General features: G+C 43.4%; 1 protein-coding gene across 1 annotated transcript in view; it reads right to left on the bottom strand.

The window, feature by feature from the left end:
* LOC134519724 (amine oxidase [flavin-containing] B-like) overlaps positions 1 to 9,521 on the bottom strand; it is a 58,717-nt gene extending 49,196 nt beyond the window's left edge. Inside the window, exon 1 of the mRNA XM_063344253.1 lies at positions 9,391 to 9,521. Coding sequence (XP_063200323.1) covers positions 9,391 to 9,436 — 46 coding nt within the window. The 5' untranslated portion in view covers positions 9,437 to 9,521. The remainder of the gene's footprint in view (positions 1 to 9,390) is intronic.
* Positions 9,522 to 16,006: the final 6,485 nt, after the last annotated feature.

Here is a 16,006-nt window from a genome sequence, read left to right on the forward strand (position 1 = left end):
AAAAAATGCTACCATTAGTTTTGTCCCATTCTGATAATAATGCATGCCAGGGGGGAAAAAGGTGAAAGAAGCATAGAGGAAAAGAAAAGCGTCTAAGGTGTAAAATAAAAGAATTTACACTCTTTCCTTTCCTCATTTGTGCTCACTATCTAGCATAACTCACTGATTCAGCCTCTGGCCAAGTTAGCCTCATAAAAAAAATGACTCATATTGGAACAAAAGAGGTGTCTCGCTCCAATATTTAATGCATTCAAAGACAGATTTATCAACTCCAGCAAACAGGATGTGAGTTTATATGCAAGCTATCCAGGTAATCATGATGCATAGTATGAACTGGCTGTTTGAGCAGCTGTTGCTGTGTGTAGTCAACCAAAGAGACTGCATTCAATGTTTTACATATGAATTATACCATCTACATAAAGACCAGCCGGCTGGGGGGCAGGAGGCTACAAAGGCATCTTTCCTCCCCACCTCCCTCACTGCCAGCTGAGTTATATGGTAGAAACTGAAAAATAGTGAAGAAGTTGTATAGTACAAAGTAATGTTTGTAAGATGAACAGGTTTCGAATCAATTAAAACTTCATGGAACTCTTTTAACCACCTGAAACATGAAGTGCCAAACAGCAGTCACCACCATAACCTAATCCTTGTAACTACAAGCTGACAGAGGCTCTAATGAACCACAGCCAGACTCTTCACTGTTAAGCTAGTTTTAAAAACTACTAGCACATCTATGATGTATTTTGCCATATACACCAGTTATCAGAAGTAGCTCACCAGGTCGCAGACTTCCTAGACTGGACTACCTTTTCTTCCAGGGATGGTCTGCACTTTGTGTGCCCCCATCCTGTCCCCTGCCCCTCCTTCTTCTACACACACACAGACCACCTACAAAAAAACCTGAATGCCCATCATTTCCTAAGCAGTTCCCTGCTCTCCATCCATAGCTGCTAATGCTCCTGATGCCATCAAAAGCCCACTCGTCCTAACACTAAGTCCAGGCAGCAGAGTCCTTGTAGGGCTGTGGGTGACATGGGTACATCAGCCCCACATATTTGCTAGGGTGGTGGCAACACCTGCCTGATAGTGGGGGCAGCACAAAGAAGGAGAGGGGACAGAATAAGAGATGGGGGAGAAGAAAAAGATGGGTTGAATTCCCTTGAACACCTTTGTCCCTGAAAATATTTTACTTTCTTTCTCCTTGGAAGCCTCTTCTTCCCATAAATAATATTATCACTGTTTCTTGAGTAAGTCAATGCAACTCTTCTATGGCTTGACAGGCACTTTCCAGCACCTCCTTTTTTTCTAACTTATCCAGAACTCAGGGTCTCCACAACTGACTTATTGATGCCCATTCCTTTTTCTGTTCCCTTACACCACTCCAGCCCCCAGTACTGGTCATAATAATGGTTTATGGAGCAAATAAAGTTTCTAAGGGACTTCACACTGACATTACTTTTAAGCAAACTGTTTGAACAGAAAACTGACAGGACAGAAAAGGCTATGCAAAATACAGGTGCATGGGTGGGTTATTAAAAAGAATACTAGACATGCATGGTTTAAATACCAACGTGCTGTAGTGCACTCTCATTGACCACTGAAATCAGCAGAAAAAACTTTAAACAAGGATCACACAACGTTACAAAATTATAAACCTTAGACACAAATCAGTCCAGAAGGAAATAAAGCTAGTCAGTTAGATGTACGATCACATTTTGACAAACCACCTCAGAAGGCAGCAAGAAGCTTAATATCTGACATAAGTATACAAGGACAAAATAGGTTATCAGCCCAGAAGGACAATCATGTTAAGTTCAAAAATAGCTATATAAAAATTAAATGATTGAAACTGTAGTGAGATGAATGGAATTGCTCAAGAAATTGAAGCACAGCTGAAGCTCTGGAGTTCTCAGTACAGGAAAGACATGGACCTGTTGGAGCAAGTCCAGAGGAGGTCCACAAAAACGATCAAAGGGCTGGAGCACATCTCCTATGAAGACAGGCTGAGAGAGTTGAGGTTGTTCGGCCTGGAGAAGAGAAGGCTCCGGCGGAGACCTTATTATGGCCTTTCAGTACTTAAAGGGGGCCTACAGGAGAGATGGGAACTGCTTTTTTAGCAGGGCCTGTTGCAATAGGACAAGGGGTAATGGCTTTAAACTAAAAGAGAGTAGATTTAGATTACTTATAAGGAAGAAACTTTTTACAATGAGAGTGGTGAAACACTGGCACAGGTTGCCCAGAGAGGTGGTGGAGGCCCTATGCCGGGACGCATTCAAGGTCAGGCTGGTTGGGGCTCTGAGCCACCTGATCTAGTTGAAGATGCCCCTACTCACTGCAGGAGGGTTGGACTAAATGACCTTTATAGGTCCCTTCCAACCCAAACTATTCTATGAATGATGCCTAATTTCAGAATGGTAACTGAGAGCTTTGCAAGTGCATCAAGACACATTCTCTGTAAAGGAAAACCAAAGGAAGGACTTCGATCCACTATACCAATGTTCATCAAACTTTTATAACCACGGTAAACTTCTCCACTGTATCAGTGCACTCTGTGAAGTAGCTGCTATAGAACTAAGAAAAAACACAAAGGCAAGCGACTCCTCTTCTGGGAAGGGGCAGTGAGACAATATGGCTTCTTATCTTTAAGTAACAGAACTACTTAACTACAGCTGTCAGTTGTGCTATAGAGAAAGAAATTGTGCCAGTGGGAAATATGCCAAAATCACCCAGATTGTTTACATACAGAATAGTAACTTCTGAAGAAGAAAAGCCTTCTCAATTGACTAAATTATGCATAAGACCTAATTCATTGTCATTAGCTGCTGTGTAAGATACCTAAATATAAAGCAAATTCTCTGCTGGTTTATGATACTACAAGCAGCGCTGGAAGTTCACCTCTAGGACTATCAGGGCTGTGTAAGCCCACGTTGCTCAGGCTGCCTACTTAGGCAGGACAAACATGCCTACTTAGCTTTTTGCCACAGTTCTGCACCTTTTGATAAGACTACCTCCACTCACTAGCTGTCCTTAAGTCCTCGCATACTCCTGAGATCATGTCAGACAGCCTGAACACCCCCAGGATGGAGCCAGAGCAGTGGGCTGCTCCTCACAGCCTCAGGTACTGTGGACACCAGCCTTTGACCAAGACTCATATCACTGTGGTGACTGATGTCTTGCTATTCACTGCAGATTGACACTAGGGTCACTTGCTAGAGGGGGGGAAGCATGCTGAATCACATGTCTTTAAAATTACTCCTGTCTTTGATGGTGCCAAGGAGTAAAATGAGCAAATCAAAATTCACAAGTGGACAGAATGTGATCTTTTGGCAGTCTCTTGATGCTAATTAAATTAAAGATGTTAAGAAAATTAAAGAAAGAAAAAAAATAGACAAGGAGAAGACATAGAGGATGGAGACAGAGGATGCAGGTGCACATCTGTGGTCAGGATGACCAAGTAAATTTTTAACTGTGTCTTCATGTAAGAGCAGCACAAAATGGAAATTTTGTGCTTACTCTTCCCATGTTACTATCTTTGATCTGCAAAACTAGAAGTATCCCAAGACAGCAAGTTTGCAGTGTCTATGTTAGCAAATAGTGCAGAACCGCAGAAGATCTGCAGAGTAAAACAGTTGTATCCTGAATACCCAGTATTCATACTATATGTGTGAAAGGGGCTTTATTTCAGACTGGCTCTTGTGTGGTCCTACAGGCTGAACATTAGGGGTTGCAGCTCAAAAGGTGAGCTCCTAGAGCACATCTTCCCATTTGGTCTCATGGAAAAAGGAATCCAATGCATATGTTCTGAGCCTGCACACTGTAGAGCAATAAGTAGGGTCAATCAGGAGATTTGTTCAAGGCACACACTTGATCTGAAGCAATACACTAATGCAGATGAATACTACCACCACCTTCAGTGTGATTAAGTTCCAGTCGAGCACTAGGCTAGACTACGACAAATGTAACGAACTAAAAGCACCAGTGCAGGTGGTCGTCCAAGTAAACAATGCACTGAACCTTCTCACAAAGAACTTTCAGCCTCACCTGTGTTTGATCTTGTTTGCCAAAACAAACATGCAATTCAGCAGTATAGATAAGAACATCCTGTGGAGTCTACAGTTTGTAACTCTAACATCAACTGCTACACACAAAATTGAGTTCTCCACCAGTTATTTCCATAGTAGCTACCCAGGAATTCCTTGCCCAAAGCTTTGCCAGCCTAACTTACCTTTTTTGCCCCTTCCAGAATGGTTTTCACATTTTACTGAACAGACCAAATGAACTTTCCCTAATATCACCCTTTCATAACACTTAAATAAGCTAATGGAAAAGCTTTCCTTAATGATGCATTGCTCTGAGCCTTGGGAGATGAGATGGCTCCTGCAGGTAGGCTGGAAAGCTTCTTATCAAATCAACTTTCAGACTGATTAGGAGGTATCGGTCAGTGAATTACAAGTGTTGTCCCTGCTGCCTAGGCTACCAAACTATTTCACAACACTACGCAGCTGCTTTCTGTCCTGTTTACTGTGTACTGCCAAGTTTTTATTGCGAAGAATCTAGAAGTTAAATGGCAGGCTCCACCCAACTGCCTCATACTCCTTTGCAGTAGCCATGAGAGTAGTTGAATACAAAAGGAAGAACCCCCTGATGGCAGATGCAGAGACGGACGACTGAAAATGTGAACGAAGAGCTTCATCACGTCAACTGACAGAAAAATGTCCTGGATTCCCTTTTTCCGAGTGCATCTCGGAGAGGGTGGTATTCCTTGGAGAGGGTCACAGTCCTTCCACGGATGGATCCATTCAATTCGATCATGCACAGTTATTTCATTTTGGTTTGCCTGCATTTTTTTTTCGGTCTGGGATTTTTTTTTTTCCCCCCTCTCCAAATGGGCATCTAGTACAGGACTGCTAGACTAGTGATGTTCTCCAAAAATAGCATCTCCTTTGGCAAACGATCTTTTCAGAGGAAGAGTATTATGACACTGTAAATTACTACCAGAGAACAAAAAGAAGCAATAACTAGTGGAGGTTATGCATCTCATGTATACTTTTCTTACAACATGACCCAGTTTTGTTTTGAAAAAAAATTTTGTCCTCTGCTTCGGTCTATTTTAAAACAGATTGCACATCTTCAGATAATAGCCCCCAAAACACCTGATATGGTTTTGGGCGTTTTGGTTTGGTCTTTTAAGTAATTTGAAACTGACTCAACAGATGGTAGTGAGAGCTACTGTAATTATACAGCTTATTAGATCATCATACAAAGCAACACCTAAGAAGATGAGTATAGAGCAAAGTCATAGCTCAATAACACAATAATAGGTATCCAAATATTTTAAAAACCTGATGTTTCAATGGAAATATTTTATCTTACAGTAGGTTTTGGTTCTAAACTTACAGGAACATGACAGATTTCTTGTGAACGGGAAAACACTAAGCATACTTCAAATAACATTCACCATAATTTAAAAAAGGCTTCACCTTTCAGGAAAAAAAAATAAAAATCAGTTAACCTCACTTTGATTGTAAAATGTGTGCACCAGAAATTTAAGAGAAGCATTTTCTTAAGTAGGACTGGCATAACATTAGGATAAAATCTGATAACTTCTTTGAAAACAAAAAAAGGAAAGAGGTTCCCATGGCAAAACCAGGGACAGGAAGGCACTTTTGAAAACATGTGGAGGAAGTTTTTAAACGAAACCTCTGAACAGATTCCAAGATTTGATTTAAGAAAATTTCTGTCATCGGTGCCTCTACTAAGAAGATAAGCAAGTTTGATGACACAACCTCATAGTTTTCTCATAGTCGTTTCCATCCTCATGCTTGAGGAGCCCTTCAACAGAAAAGGCACGGCTCTGAGCAGACAGAAGAACCTGTCACGATGCAATTTCCAGCTTTATGAGGACCCTTTAGTTTTCTGATCTAAATATTCTTTAGTACCAGGCATACTATATACAGCGTGTGGCTAAGCATTTTCATATATGCATTTTTAAGTTGGGAATTTTTCTTTTAAAATATTCCTTTAAAATCTACACCTTTCATAAAAATTTCAAGGACTTCAGCAGAAGTTTTACCCATAAAACAGAATCTACTCCTTAGTAAACCCTCCTGTTCCTTAAAGGTCTTTGCTGTCATCAACTGTATTGAGATGATCTGAAATCTTCAGAGAAGCAACAAACCATTTTTTTAGACTTGAAAGAAATTAATGAAGAGTAATTTGGAGTAGATTTTCATTACATAACACTTAAATTAGCCATCTCTTTAGTTTTAGTCTCTGCTTTTCAACAAGCCTGTAGCAAAGGACACTGAAAACCATTCAGCAAAAGAACTGGTATCTTCAGATAAAACATCCCCTTCAAAGGAGAACAGTGATGGTCAAGTGTTGTGGAGGTCTCTGCACTGCTATTCCATCATCAGGTTTTTTACTCTTTAAATTTTAGACCCTACTGATTAAATCTGGATAAAAAGAACTGCTGCCAAAGAGGGTCAGAGCTCTCTGCAACATGTTTGTTCACATCCTCCTCAGATCGGCACGGCAACTCTGTTTCTTCTGTGATTACCTGCTTTGCTTACGGCTGTACCGGCTAACTCAAGCACACCTGAAGGTTACAAGAGCTTTCCGCTGTTTTACAGCTGTACCCTGACACATGCGTTCCTCACCTAAAGGCAGGAACAGTACAGTCCCCATCGGCTGCACCTCAAAACCAGTGACTTTCTGAAGGAACGCATATCAAGTCCGGAGCAAAAACAAACCGGATCTCCAAGGAGCGACCCATTTTAAAAATCATATACTTCATTCTCCAGTGGACAGGAGAAGATATCTCTGCAGAGGTTTGGCACATAGATTCACAGAATCTCCTAGGCTTGAAGGGACCTTTCAGATCATCTAGTGCAATCATCAACCTAACACTGACAAAAACCACCACTAAACCACATCGCTAAGCACTATGTCTACCTGTCTTTTAAATGCCTCCAGGGATGGTGCCTCAACCATTTCCCTGGGCAGCCTGTTCCACTGCTTTGATAACCCTTTCAGTGTAGAAATTTTTTCCTAATATCCAATTTAAACCTTCCCTGGTGCAACTTGAGGCCGTTTCCTCTTGTCCTATCACTTGTTGCTTGGGCGAAGAGACCAACCCCCACCTCTCTACAACCTCCTTTCAGGTAGTTGTAGAGAGCGATAAGGTCTCCCCTCAGCCTCCTTTTCTCCAGGCTAAACCACCCCAGTTCCCTCAGCCACTCCTCATAGGGCTTGTGCTCCAGAGCCCTCACCAGCTTCATTGCCCTTCTCCGGACATGCTCCAGCGCCTCAGTGTCTTTTTTGCTGACCCCTGTCAGCATGGGTTTTCTATCAGAGCAAGGAGACATAAAACCATAGTTTCATCACCTAGCTACAAGGTCAATGATTTACAGAGAAGCGAGTGGGCAGAAGACAGAGGTGAATCAGGAGCTGTACATCACAGCTAAAGGAAAGTGACTGAGTCATTAGTAATTTTTGTGCATGTGTATTTTTCCAGCCTCTGTGTGAGGAGAAAAGTTGCTACAGCATGAAACTAGAGTGCTTTGGAGAAGATTTGGTGTAAAAGGGAGTAAATAGAAAACTGGTTCCTTACACAAACCCCCGGCCACTTGATGCTGGCTGCAGATAGCCAAGAGCGAAGCACACGATTTAATATGGCATAGCACTGCTGCTCTGTTCCATCTGCACTTTCAGAAAAACATATGTGGGCTGTGCAGGCCTGCCATGAGAATATTCCCATGGCAACCATGAAAAACAAGGGTATATTAAAAGCTGTTACACTAACTCTTTCACTCCGACTCATTCAACACTGGGAACCTGTAGCACTACCGCTGCAGAAAAACACGCCACGGGAAACATTTTTGTTTAGAATGCATAAAGAGATAGTTACCACTGGTTAATTTCCTGTAATTGACTTTGTGAAACACGGTGTAAGTTAAAAATTAGCCACAACACTGTGTTCGGAATCAATCGTGCTTTACAGAAAAGCGATGGTTAGTTTTTGCTAATTGCAAAATCATACTTGAAACTTTCGATAATTATTCGGCAGTTTGTTATCAGAGAATCACCCTTAGGAAATAATGCCAATGCTTTTGCTCACTGCATTTTTTATATCATTCAAATTGCATGCTGCACACCTTAATATAATAGTTAAACAGACATCTAGAATTACATATAAATAAAAAGTGGAATTTAAAAGCTATGTAAAAAAAGGATGAATAAAATCATGTTTTGTAACACATCTTGAGTAATTTGTTTGCAATTTGGCAAGAGGTACTACTTGGATCTGTGGACGTCTGCATACTCATTATGCACCAAGGAGACTAACATGCAGCACAGGAGCTACCACACCGCTTACCTCCCAACGTTAACAGGCCAAAAAGCAACTGTTTGATATATCAAAAGCAGAGAAAAAAAATATAACCTACTGCACATACACAATTTATTTGGCACGTGTATCTCAGAACAAAACGCACAAGAGAGAGATTCGTTCTGGGCAAGCACAGAGGTCTTCTCGCCAGGCTTAGGTTAAAAACAGCAGATTGCTACTCAGCGCAGGAAGGCTTCCATGCCTGCTGTTCCATATCTGCCAGACCACCCGTGCTCTCAAATCCGCACCTGTGCTGAATGAGGAACTACAAACTTACTGAGCGATCCAGCTGATTTCTCCCTTATCTCCCTTTCTACCTGCTCTAAACAGAAGGCACCCCAAGATTTAAATTAATCATGCACGACCGAGCGCCTCTGCATAACATCCCCAGACTCGGTGCAGAGGATGCCGAGCGCCTATGGCCTCACCTGCCCGAAACTTCCAGGGGTTGTGGCAAGAATTACACAGGTTTGGGGGACAGCGGGGCTGGACAGTGGAAGAACCAGAAAAGTAAAATAAAAAATAAATAATGAAATGAAAAAAATAAAGAATGAAATAAAGAATAACAAGAATAATAAAATAAAGAATAATAAAATAAAAAATAAAGAATAAAATAATGAAAAAATAAAGAATAAAATAAAGAATAAAAAGAATAATAAAATAAAAAAGAATAGAATAAAAAATAAAACATAACACAAATAATAAAATAATTAAATGAAAATAACAAAATAGTAGAATAAAAAAATAACAACACACAGCCTGCACCCTGTGGCGTTCAGCCTGAGCCAGGGGCACTGCTCAGCCAGCCTTCCCCAGCCGCTCGGGATGCGCTGGCACCTGGGGCTCGCCGGAGGAGACCCGCTCAGGCCCAGGAGGTGGCGACCACCACCGCAGCCTCTCCCCTGTCGCCACCGCGATGCTCCGTCCGCCCGCCGGCACCGCCGCCTCCCTGCCTCCGGGAGGGCCGGCAGGACCCCCCCGCCCCTGCCCGCCGGACCCACCTGAGATACCGCCCCCGACCACCACCACGTCGTATCTCTCGGCCATAGCGCTGCCCCGGCACCGACCGCTCCCTCCCTCCCCACGGCGGCTGCGGCCCGGCTCTGGCGTTCCCCGGGCGGACACCGCCCCGCCCCGCCCCGCCCCGCCGGTGGGCGCCGCCTCCCGCCGCCCCGTGCGATGCCGAGGGCTGGCGACGACGGGCCCCGCCGTGTCCCCGGGGCTGTGCCGGGGCCCGCCGGTGAGGGAGCCCCCCCTCGGGGGGCGACAGGCCCGCCCGGGGGAAGGGCGAACAGGGTTCCTGCTGAGGGGCCGCCGACCCTCCAGATGATGGCCGACCCCTGGCACCGGCCCTGCTCACCCACGGCGAGAGCCATTGCTGTTTTCTCTCCTACCTCCCGGAGGGTTTGGGGAGAGAGCCACCCGTGGCCCTGGTTGAGGAGCGCAGCCCCCCCGAGCTTGCTGCCCTCCGCTCTCTGAAGGCTATGGAAATGTTGGAGTCTGCTTCTGCATCCTTTGCGGCGTCACTGGGGCCACCAAAGGGGACCTGTGGCAGCCACAGCTGGTGGTACAGACTCTGGAAGACCAGTTAGTGCTTTTCTTGAGCACGCCTCAAAATGAGCCAACCGCAATTTGTGCTGTGCGATGGTGGCATGGGTCAGTGCTCCTCCAGATCGGCCTCCACACTGAGAGTCGTCTGCTGAGACCCCCCAAGAGACTCCCCACCCGCGGGGAAAAGGACTGGCTCATCCAGAAACAACAGTGGCATCAAATTCACTTGGAGCCTTTAGGCTGGTCCCCTACACACCCAGCAGGGTTTCCCATCACTCGGGTTTCTACTTTACCACGAGGGTGGCTCCAGGAGAACTGGGTTTGTGAATGGTCAAAGCATGCAAACATGTCTCATGCACGCTGAATGACACTTCGTTCGTGGACACTAAGTTTAATGTCCAGTGCTAAGGCTCTAGCGTCTTCATGACACCCCTGGATGAAATACCCTTCATTTTACAAGTATACTGTCTAACAAGCATTCTCTGTCCCCGTATATTTTTCACAGAATCATAGAATGGTTTGGGTTGTAAGAAGATCATCGAGTACAACCCCCCCTGCCGTAGGCAGGGACATCTTTCACTAGACCAGGCTGCTCAAAGCCCCATCCAGCCTGGCCTTGAACACTTCCAGGGATGGGGGCATCCACAGCTTCTCCGGGCAACCTGTTCCAGTGTCTCACTACTCTCATCATAAAAATTTCTTCCATAAAAAAAAAATAAATCCATATGCTTCCACCTCACTTTCCTCCCCATTTCTGCTTCATCTCTCATACCCTAAAGATGTGCTCTCCATACTTCTCCTGCCCTTTTTCTAATGCCTTTTCCATCCCTCTTCACCTGGTTGCCTCTTCTCCTTGTCTCTTACCCACTCTTTCTCTGAGCTGCGTGCCAATTGACAGACAAAGTCCAGCCTTTAGGATGAAAGCCCCCCAAAACCTGAAGAAATAGTGAACTAAACACCATTTCAGCATAAGGGGACGTTTGCGTTAAAGGAAAGATTAAATTAAAAAAAAAAAAACCCAAACCTAGAGAAAGAGCAATATCTAGCTGAAACTAGTTTATCACAGTTCTCAATATCTGAAGTAGGAAATTTTCATTTGATTTACCTGATATCTTTATTACTTTGTGACCATTAGATTAATAATTGCAGCGGTGATACCCAGAGAACACATGCAGCAGTTATCTTTCATGGGAAGGCGAGTCCTCCAGGATCCAGTATTTTCTCTTTGGGCTGGGAGAGGCATGCCGGAGGGACAGGGGATGTGCTAGGGACTGAGCCATCATCTGGAGGGCCATGTCACCTCTTGGAATAAACAAGGAAATTCTTTAAAGACAAGGGACATGTGGTACTATTTCTTTTTATATGCTTAGCAGAATGCTACATTTATATCTCTGGAGTTCAGGCTGGTTGCTGGTAAGAGGAGAGATCAAGGTAGATAAGAGGAGAAGAAAAAGGAGTAAAAGAGGAAGAGGAGAGGGCAGTGGCCATAATTTATTTGCCTCTTGTCTGTGCACATTTTTTTTCATTCCCTTTTAATTTTCTGAACGTGAGAAATCCACCAGCATACTTCAGAACTCGAACTGGATTTCTTTCTGAGGTTGCTAGTCCTAAGAAATAGTTAGTGAGTACATATATTCCCTTTAATGGGGTCAGCAGAAAGCTGCATTGCCATACCTAATGTGTTTAATGTCTAGGATATTTTATTGTATGTGAGATTTGGGTCTCATTTCGTCACTGTAGTAAGGAATATCGTAACTGCAGTTAGGTGCTGTATCTGGAACTGCAGTTCCAGATGATTTTAGACATTCAATTGTTTTGTGCTGGTGAAGTCTGCTTTGATCAAACTCATCTTTTGCTTTAAAAAATTATGAAAATTTGTGAAAAAAAATGTATTGCTCCTCACCCCATTTTTCCCTATTGCTCTCATTCCTTATCCGAGATAAGAATGAACTTTGAAGTAGAACTTTGCCTAGCTGCTTGCTTACCCTTTTTGTGTACTTTTAGATATGATCTCTTCCTTATTAAGGCCATACACGTATCAACTTCTTACAAAAGAAAGTGGTCTAATGAGACCATCTACATTTTTACTTTTATTATTGCATTTCTACCTGGAAAATATGGAAGACAAGAACCTTTGTCTCATTAAAAGTGTCATAAATATCTCCCTCTCAAAACAGTTTTTCTGACTGATACTTGCCCTGCCTGAAGCAATGCTACATGATTGATCATTTACAGGGAGAAATTCCTTATCTCTAAGAGAAGTGGTTAATGGAGAAGAGAAAAAGAGGTCTCTCCAAACAACCTGAATAAAAAGTTATTGGGAGACTGGTGGGGCTGAATTAATAGAAGATGCCATTTTTCAATTCCTGCTCAGAAATACGTATTCTTACTCTGATTAAAAGGATCTGTCTGATTCAAGGATGGTTAAATAAACTCCAAGACCTCTTCATACTGAGAGATGCCCCTGAGAGGCATTCCTCAGGGGCTGGTACTGGGACCGCTGCTGTTTAACATCCTTGTCAGCAACGTGGGCAGTGGGATTGAGTGCACACTCAGCAAGTTTGCCGACAACACCAAGCTGTGTGGTGTGGTCACACACTGGAGGGAAGGGATACCATCCAGAGGGACCTGGAGAGGCTTGAGAGGTGGGCCCCTGCAAACTTAATGAAATTCAACAAGGCTAAGTGCAAGGTCCTGCAACTGGGTCAGGGCAATCCCAGGCACAAATACAGGCTGGGCAGAGAATGGCTTGAGAGCAGCACTGAGGAGAAGGACTTGGGGGTGCTGGTGAACGAGAAACTCAATGTGAGCCAGCAATGCACACTTGCAGCCCAGAAAGCCAACCGCATCCTGGGCTGCATCAAAAGAAGTATGTCCAGCAGGTCAAGGGAGGTGTTTCTGCCCCTCTACTCCGCTCTGGTGAGACTCCACCTGGAGTATTGTGTCCAGGTCTGGGGCCACCAACATAAGAAAGACATGGACCTGTTGGAGTGAGTCCAGAGGAGGGTCATGAAGATGATGAGAGGGCTGGAGCATGTCTCCTGTGAAGACAGGCTGAGAGAGTTGGGGTTGTTCAGCCTGGAGAAGAGAAGGCTCCAGGGAGACCTTATAGCAGCCTTCCAGTACTTAAAGGGGGCCTACAGGAGAGATGGGGATGGACTCTTTATCAGGGAGTGTAGTGATAGGACGAGGGGTAACAGTTTTAAACTGAAAGAGGGTAGATTTAGATTAGATATTAGGAAGAAATTCTTTCCTGTGAGGGTGGTGAGGCACTGGAACAGTTTGCCCAGAGAAGCTGTGGATGCCCCATCCCTGGAAGTGTTCAAGGCCAGGCTGGATGGGACTTTGAGCAACCTTAGTGGGAGGTGTCCCTGCCCATGGCAGGGGGGTTGTAACTAGGTGATCTTTAAGGTTCCTTCCAACTCTAACCATTCTATGATTCTATGATCAAATGGCTGTCAGAAATAATAGTTGTAGATATTATTTCAAACCCCATATAAAACACGAAAGGTAGGGGAGGCTATTCCAATAGCAGAAGTGGGTAATTTTATTTGGGCTATTGGCAAGGGTAGCTATGATTACATCTATGTACTTAATGCCAAGTGCCACAGATTCCCAATGTCCACAATAGGTAACACTTATTCCTGGGATTACTCTGGTCCCTCTCTTCCTCCTGTGGCTCTAAGGAATAATTTATTTTATTTTTTTTTAATGTGAGTGTTTGAAACAGAGGGCTGTATTGCCTGCAGTTGAGGGTATGTGGTGCATGCCCTAGAGTCATATGAAGGTCCCTGGGAGCGTTTGAGGGCACAAAGCCCTCAAAGTGTTGCTATTGAGATACAACAGAGCAAACATCTGTGTCATTAAGTCTTGTTTTCTGTCATCACGGACACATAATATAGTCCTAATGAGTAACATATTTACATTCACTCATCACTTTTACTAATGGGCTTCATCTTGTAGGTTTTACATTTAATGATCAGTCCTACTTTGAATGGAATCTGACTGATAAAATATTCAATTTTTGCTTATTAGCTCTAGATTAATGTCAGACTGTTGCATGTTGGATTAAAAATCTTGGCTATTAACATTTAGTCTCTCCAATTAACATTCGTTGCAGACCAAACCTCTCCCAAAGCTCAGCCAGTAGTTCTTCCCTTCTCTCTCCCACAATAAATATGTTTCAAAGGTTCATTTTTTTCATCTCGGTAGTTTCTTCTTCAAAAATGTTTGCACCATGATGCATTTAAACAGATATCATATTCCCCTTGCTCCTTTTCTGTTTGCAGTGTTGATGCTTGTCAAGCACTTTGGTGTCCTCACATACTGGGATACACATTTGCTGATTCTAATAGCTCTTTTATACACCTGTCTCAGTCCAAAAGTATCTGTCTTCAACAGGTATGACCAGAATGGTATACATAATCCTAAGAAAGCCTCTTTGATGGCATAAAGATTATTTTTTTTTGTCTGGAACCCTCTCTTCTAATCATATTAGGATTCTGGTTTTGGGTTTTATGGTCCCATTACTTCCCACATCCCATGTGGTTCTAACTAATGAAACAAGTAAAGAGACTTCTGCCTTGATTTTGGTGCATTATCCTTTGAATGCATAAAGTTAAAAGCAAAGTAAACTTTCTGAGAAAACAGCAACAGAGAGCATCCACATTTTCTCACCTTGGAAGAGAACTTGTCTGAAAGTATATTGTTTTCATAAATTTTGTTAGGCACTTAAACACTGTCGCAATGAGACAGCTTAAATATACTATGCTATGCTATGCTACAGCTATACTGTCTGGTAGAAAATGTACTGACAGCTCTGGACTAAATTTGGAGAAATTAGTGGAAAGTTGATGGAGTAGGGGTCAAAGAGAAAGATCTCCAAATTTACAAAGACTAAGAGGTAGAATTTAGGCACATGATTCATGACTGTCTGATCAGAGGCTGATAAAAACACAGTGCAGCATTTTAAATTATGCATCCTCTCAGCTTCTGCTCCTTAAATAGCAGTGTATTTAATAAGCCAGCTTTTTGCTCTTTGTTATGTGTTACAGTCTCTCTTCATCAGATTCAGTGGGAAAATCTCTGCTTCAGGACAAGACAGTTTTCACAGCTGAAAGTTCCTACCGGCAGGTAATACACGTTGACATCACCTTTAATCAAAGCATCAAAATGGATTCCTCCATTACCTGCAAGCTATATTAGCACCTGCATTGCTAGGGTGCTTCAGCGACAGTGATATGATCAGAGCCAGGAATTCTTCTAAATTCCTGGGTCTGGATGCAAACTCCCACTGCGCCGGGTCCATGTCAGCAAGCCCTGGGTGTTCATCCTGCCTCCCACCCTGCCCCACCACTGCCACCGTCCCCTACCACACAGGTAGGAAGCCTGGACACACAGGCTAGGTGGACACCATGGCACACCACAGTGGGTCCTAGACTTTTGTAACTCGGGTCAGGGCACAAGGGCCTGGCAGGTTTTAGGCTGTTTGATGGTCAGAGATTCAGGCTCAGGAGCACAGGTAAGTCTAGACACAACCTTAGGGCATTGCTGTCACATACAGAGAAACTGCGAGGAGAAAAATATCGAAGAGATTGGTTGTAAAGAGCAAGATTGCATGCATTTTCCATCAGCCATGAGCATATACATTTGAGACTTGGTGATTCCAGGCACCTACTGAATTTGGTACTTGTACTTCATCACTGGTTTGTGGTAAAGAATCCCTTGAACATGGCTTGCTACCTCTCTGGTCTGCAACCAGGTCTGCTGTTCTTCTGGTTAGTACCTTTGTGTCTGCTGAATACTGATGTTACAGAAGACAGGCAGGTTTAAATACATTTTTGAACATATATTTTACATAATTTCAAATTTCTCTAAAGCAATCAGTGCAGAAATTGTGAAAGCACATGTCAGTGCTTTTGAAATACTGTACAACTAAATGTGCATAAGCTCCATGCCAGGCTTTCCAATAAAGGAAAATGTTGCAAGGAGTCTCAGGAGGTCGTCTAGTCTGTCCCTTCGCCCTACGGCGGCATCAGCCATGACCAAAATGTATCTTGATTAGCA

This window comes from Chroicocephalus ridibundus, chromosome 1 (genome assembly GCF_963924245.1).
Source record: "Chroicocephalus ridibundus chromosome 1, bChrRid1.1, whole genome shotgun sequence".
NCBI lineage: Eukaryota > Metazoa > Chordata > Aves > Charadriiformes > Laridae > Chroicocephalus > Chroicocephalus ridibundus.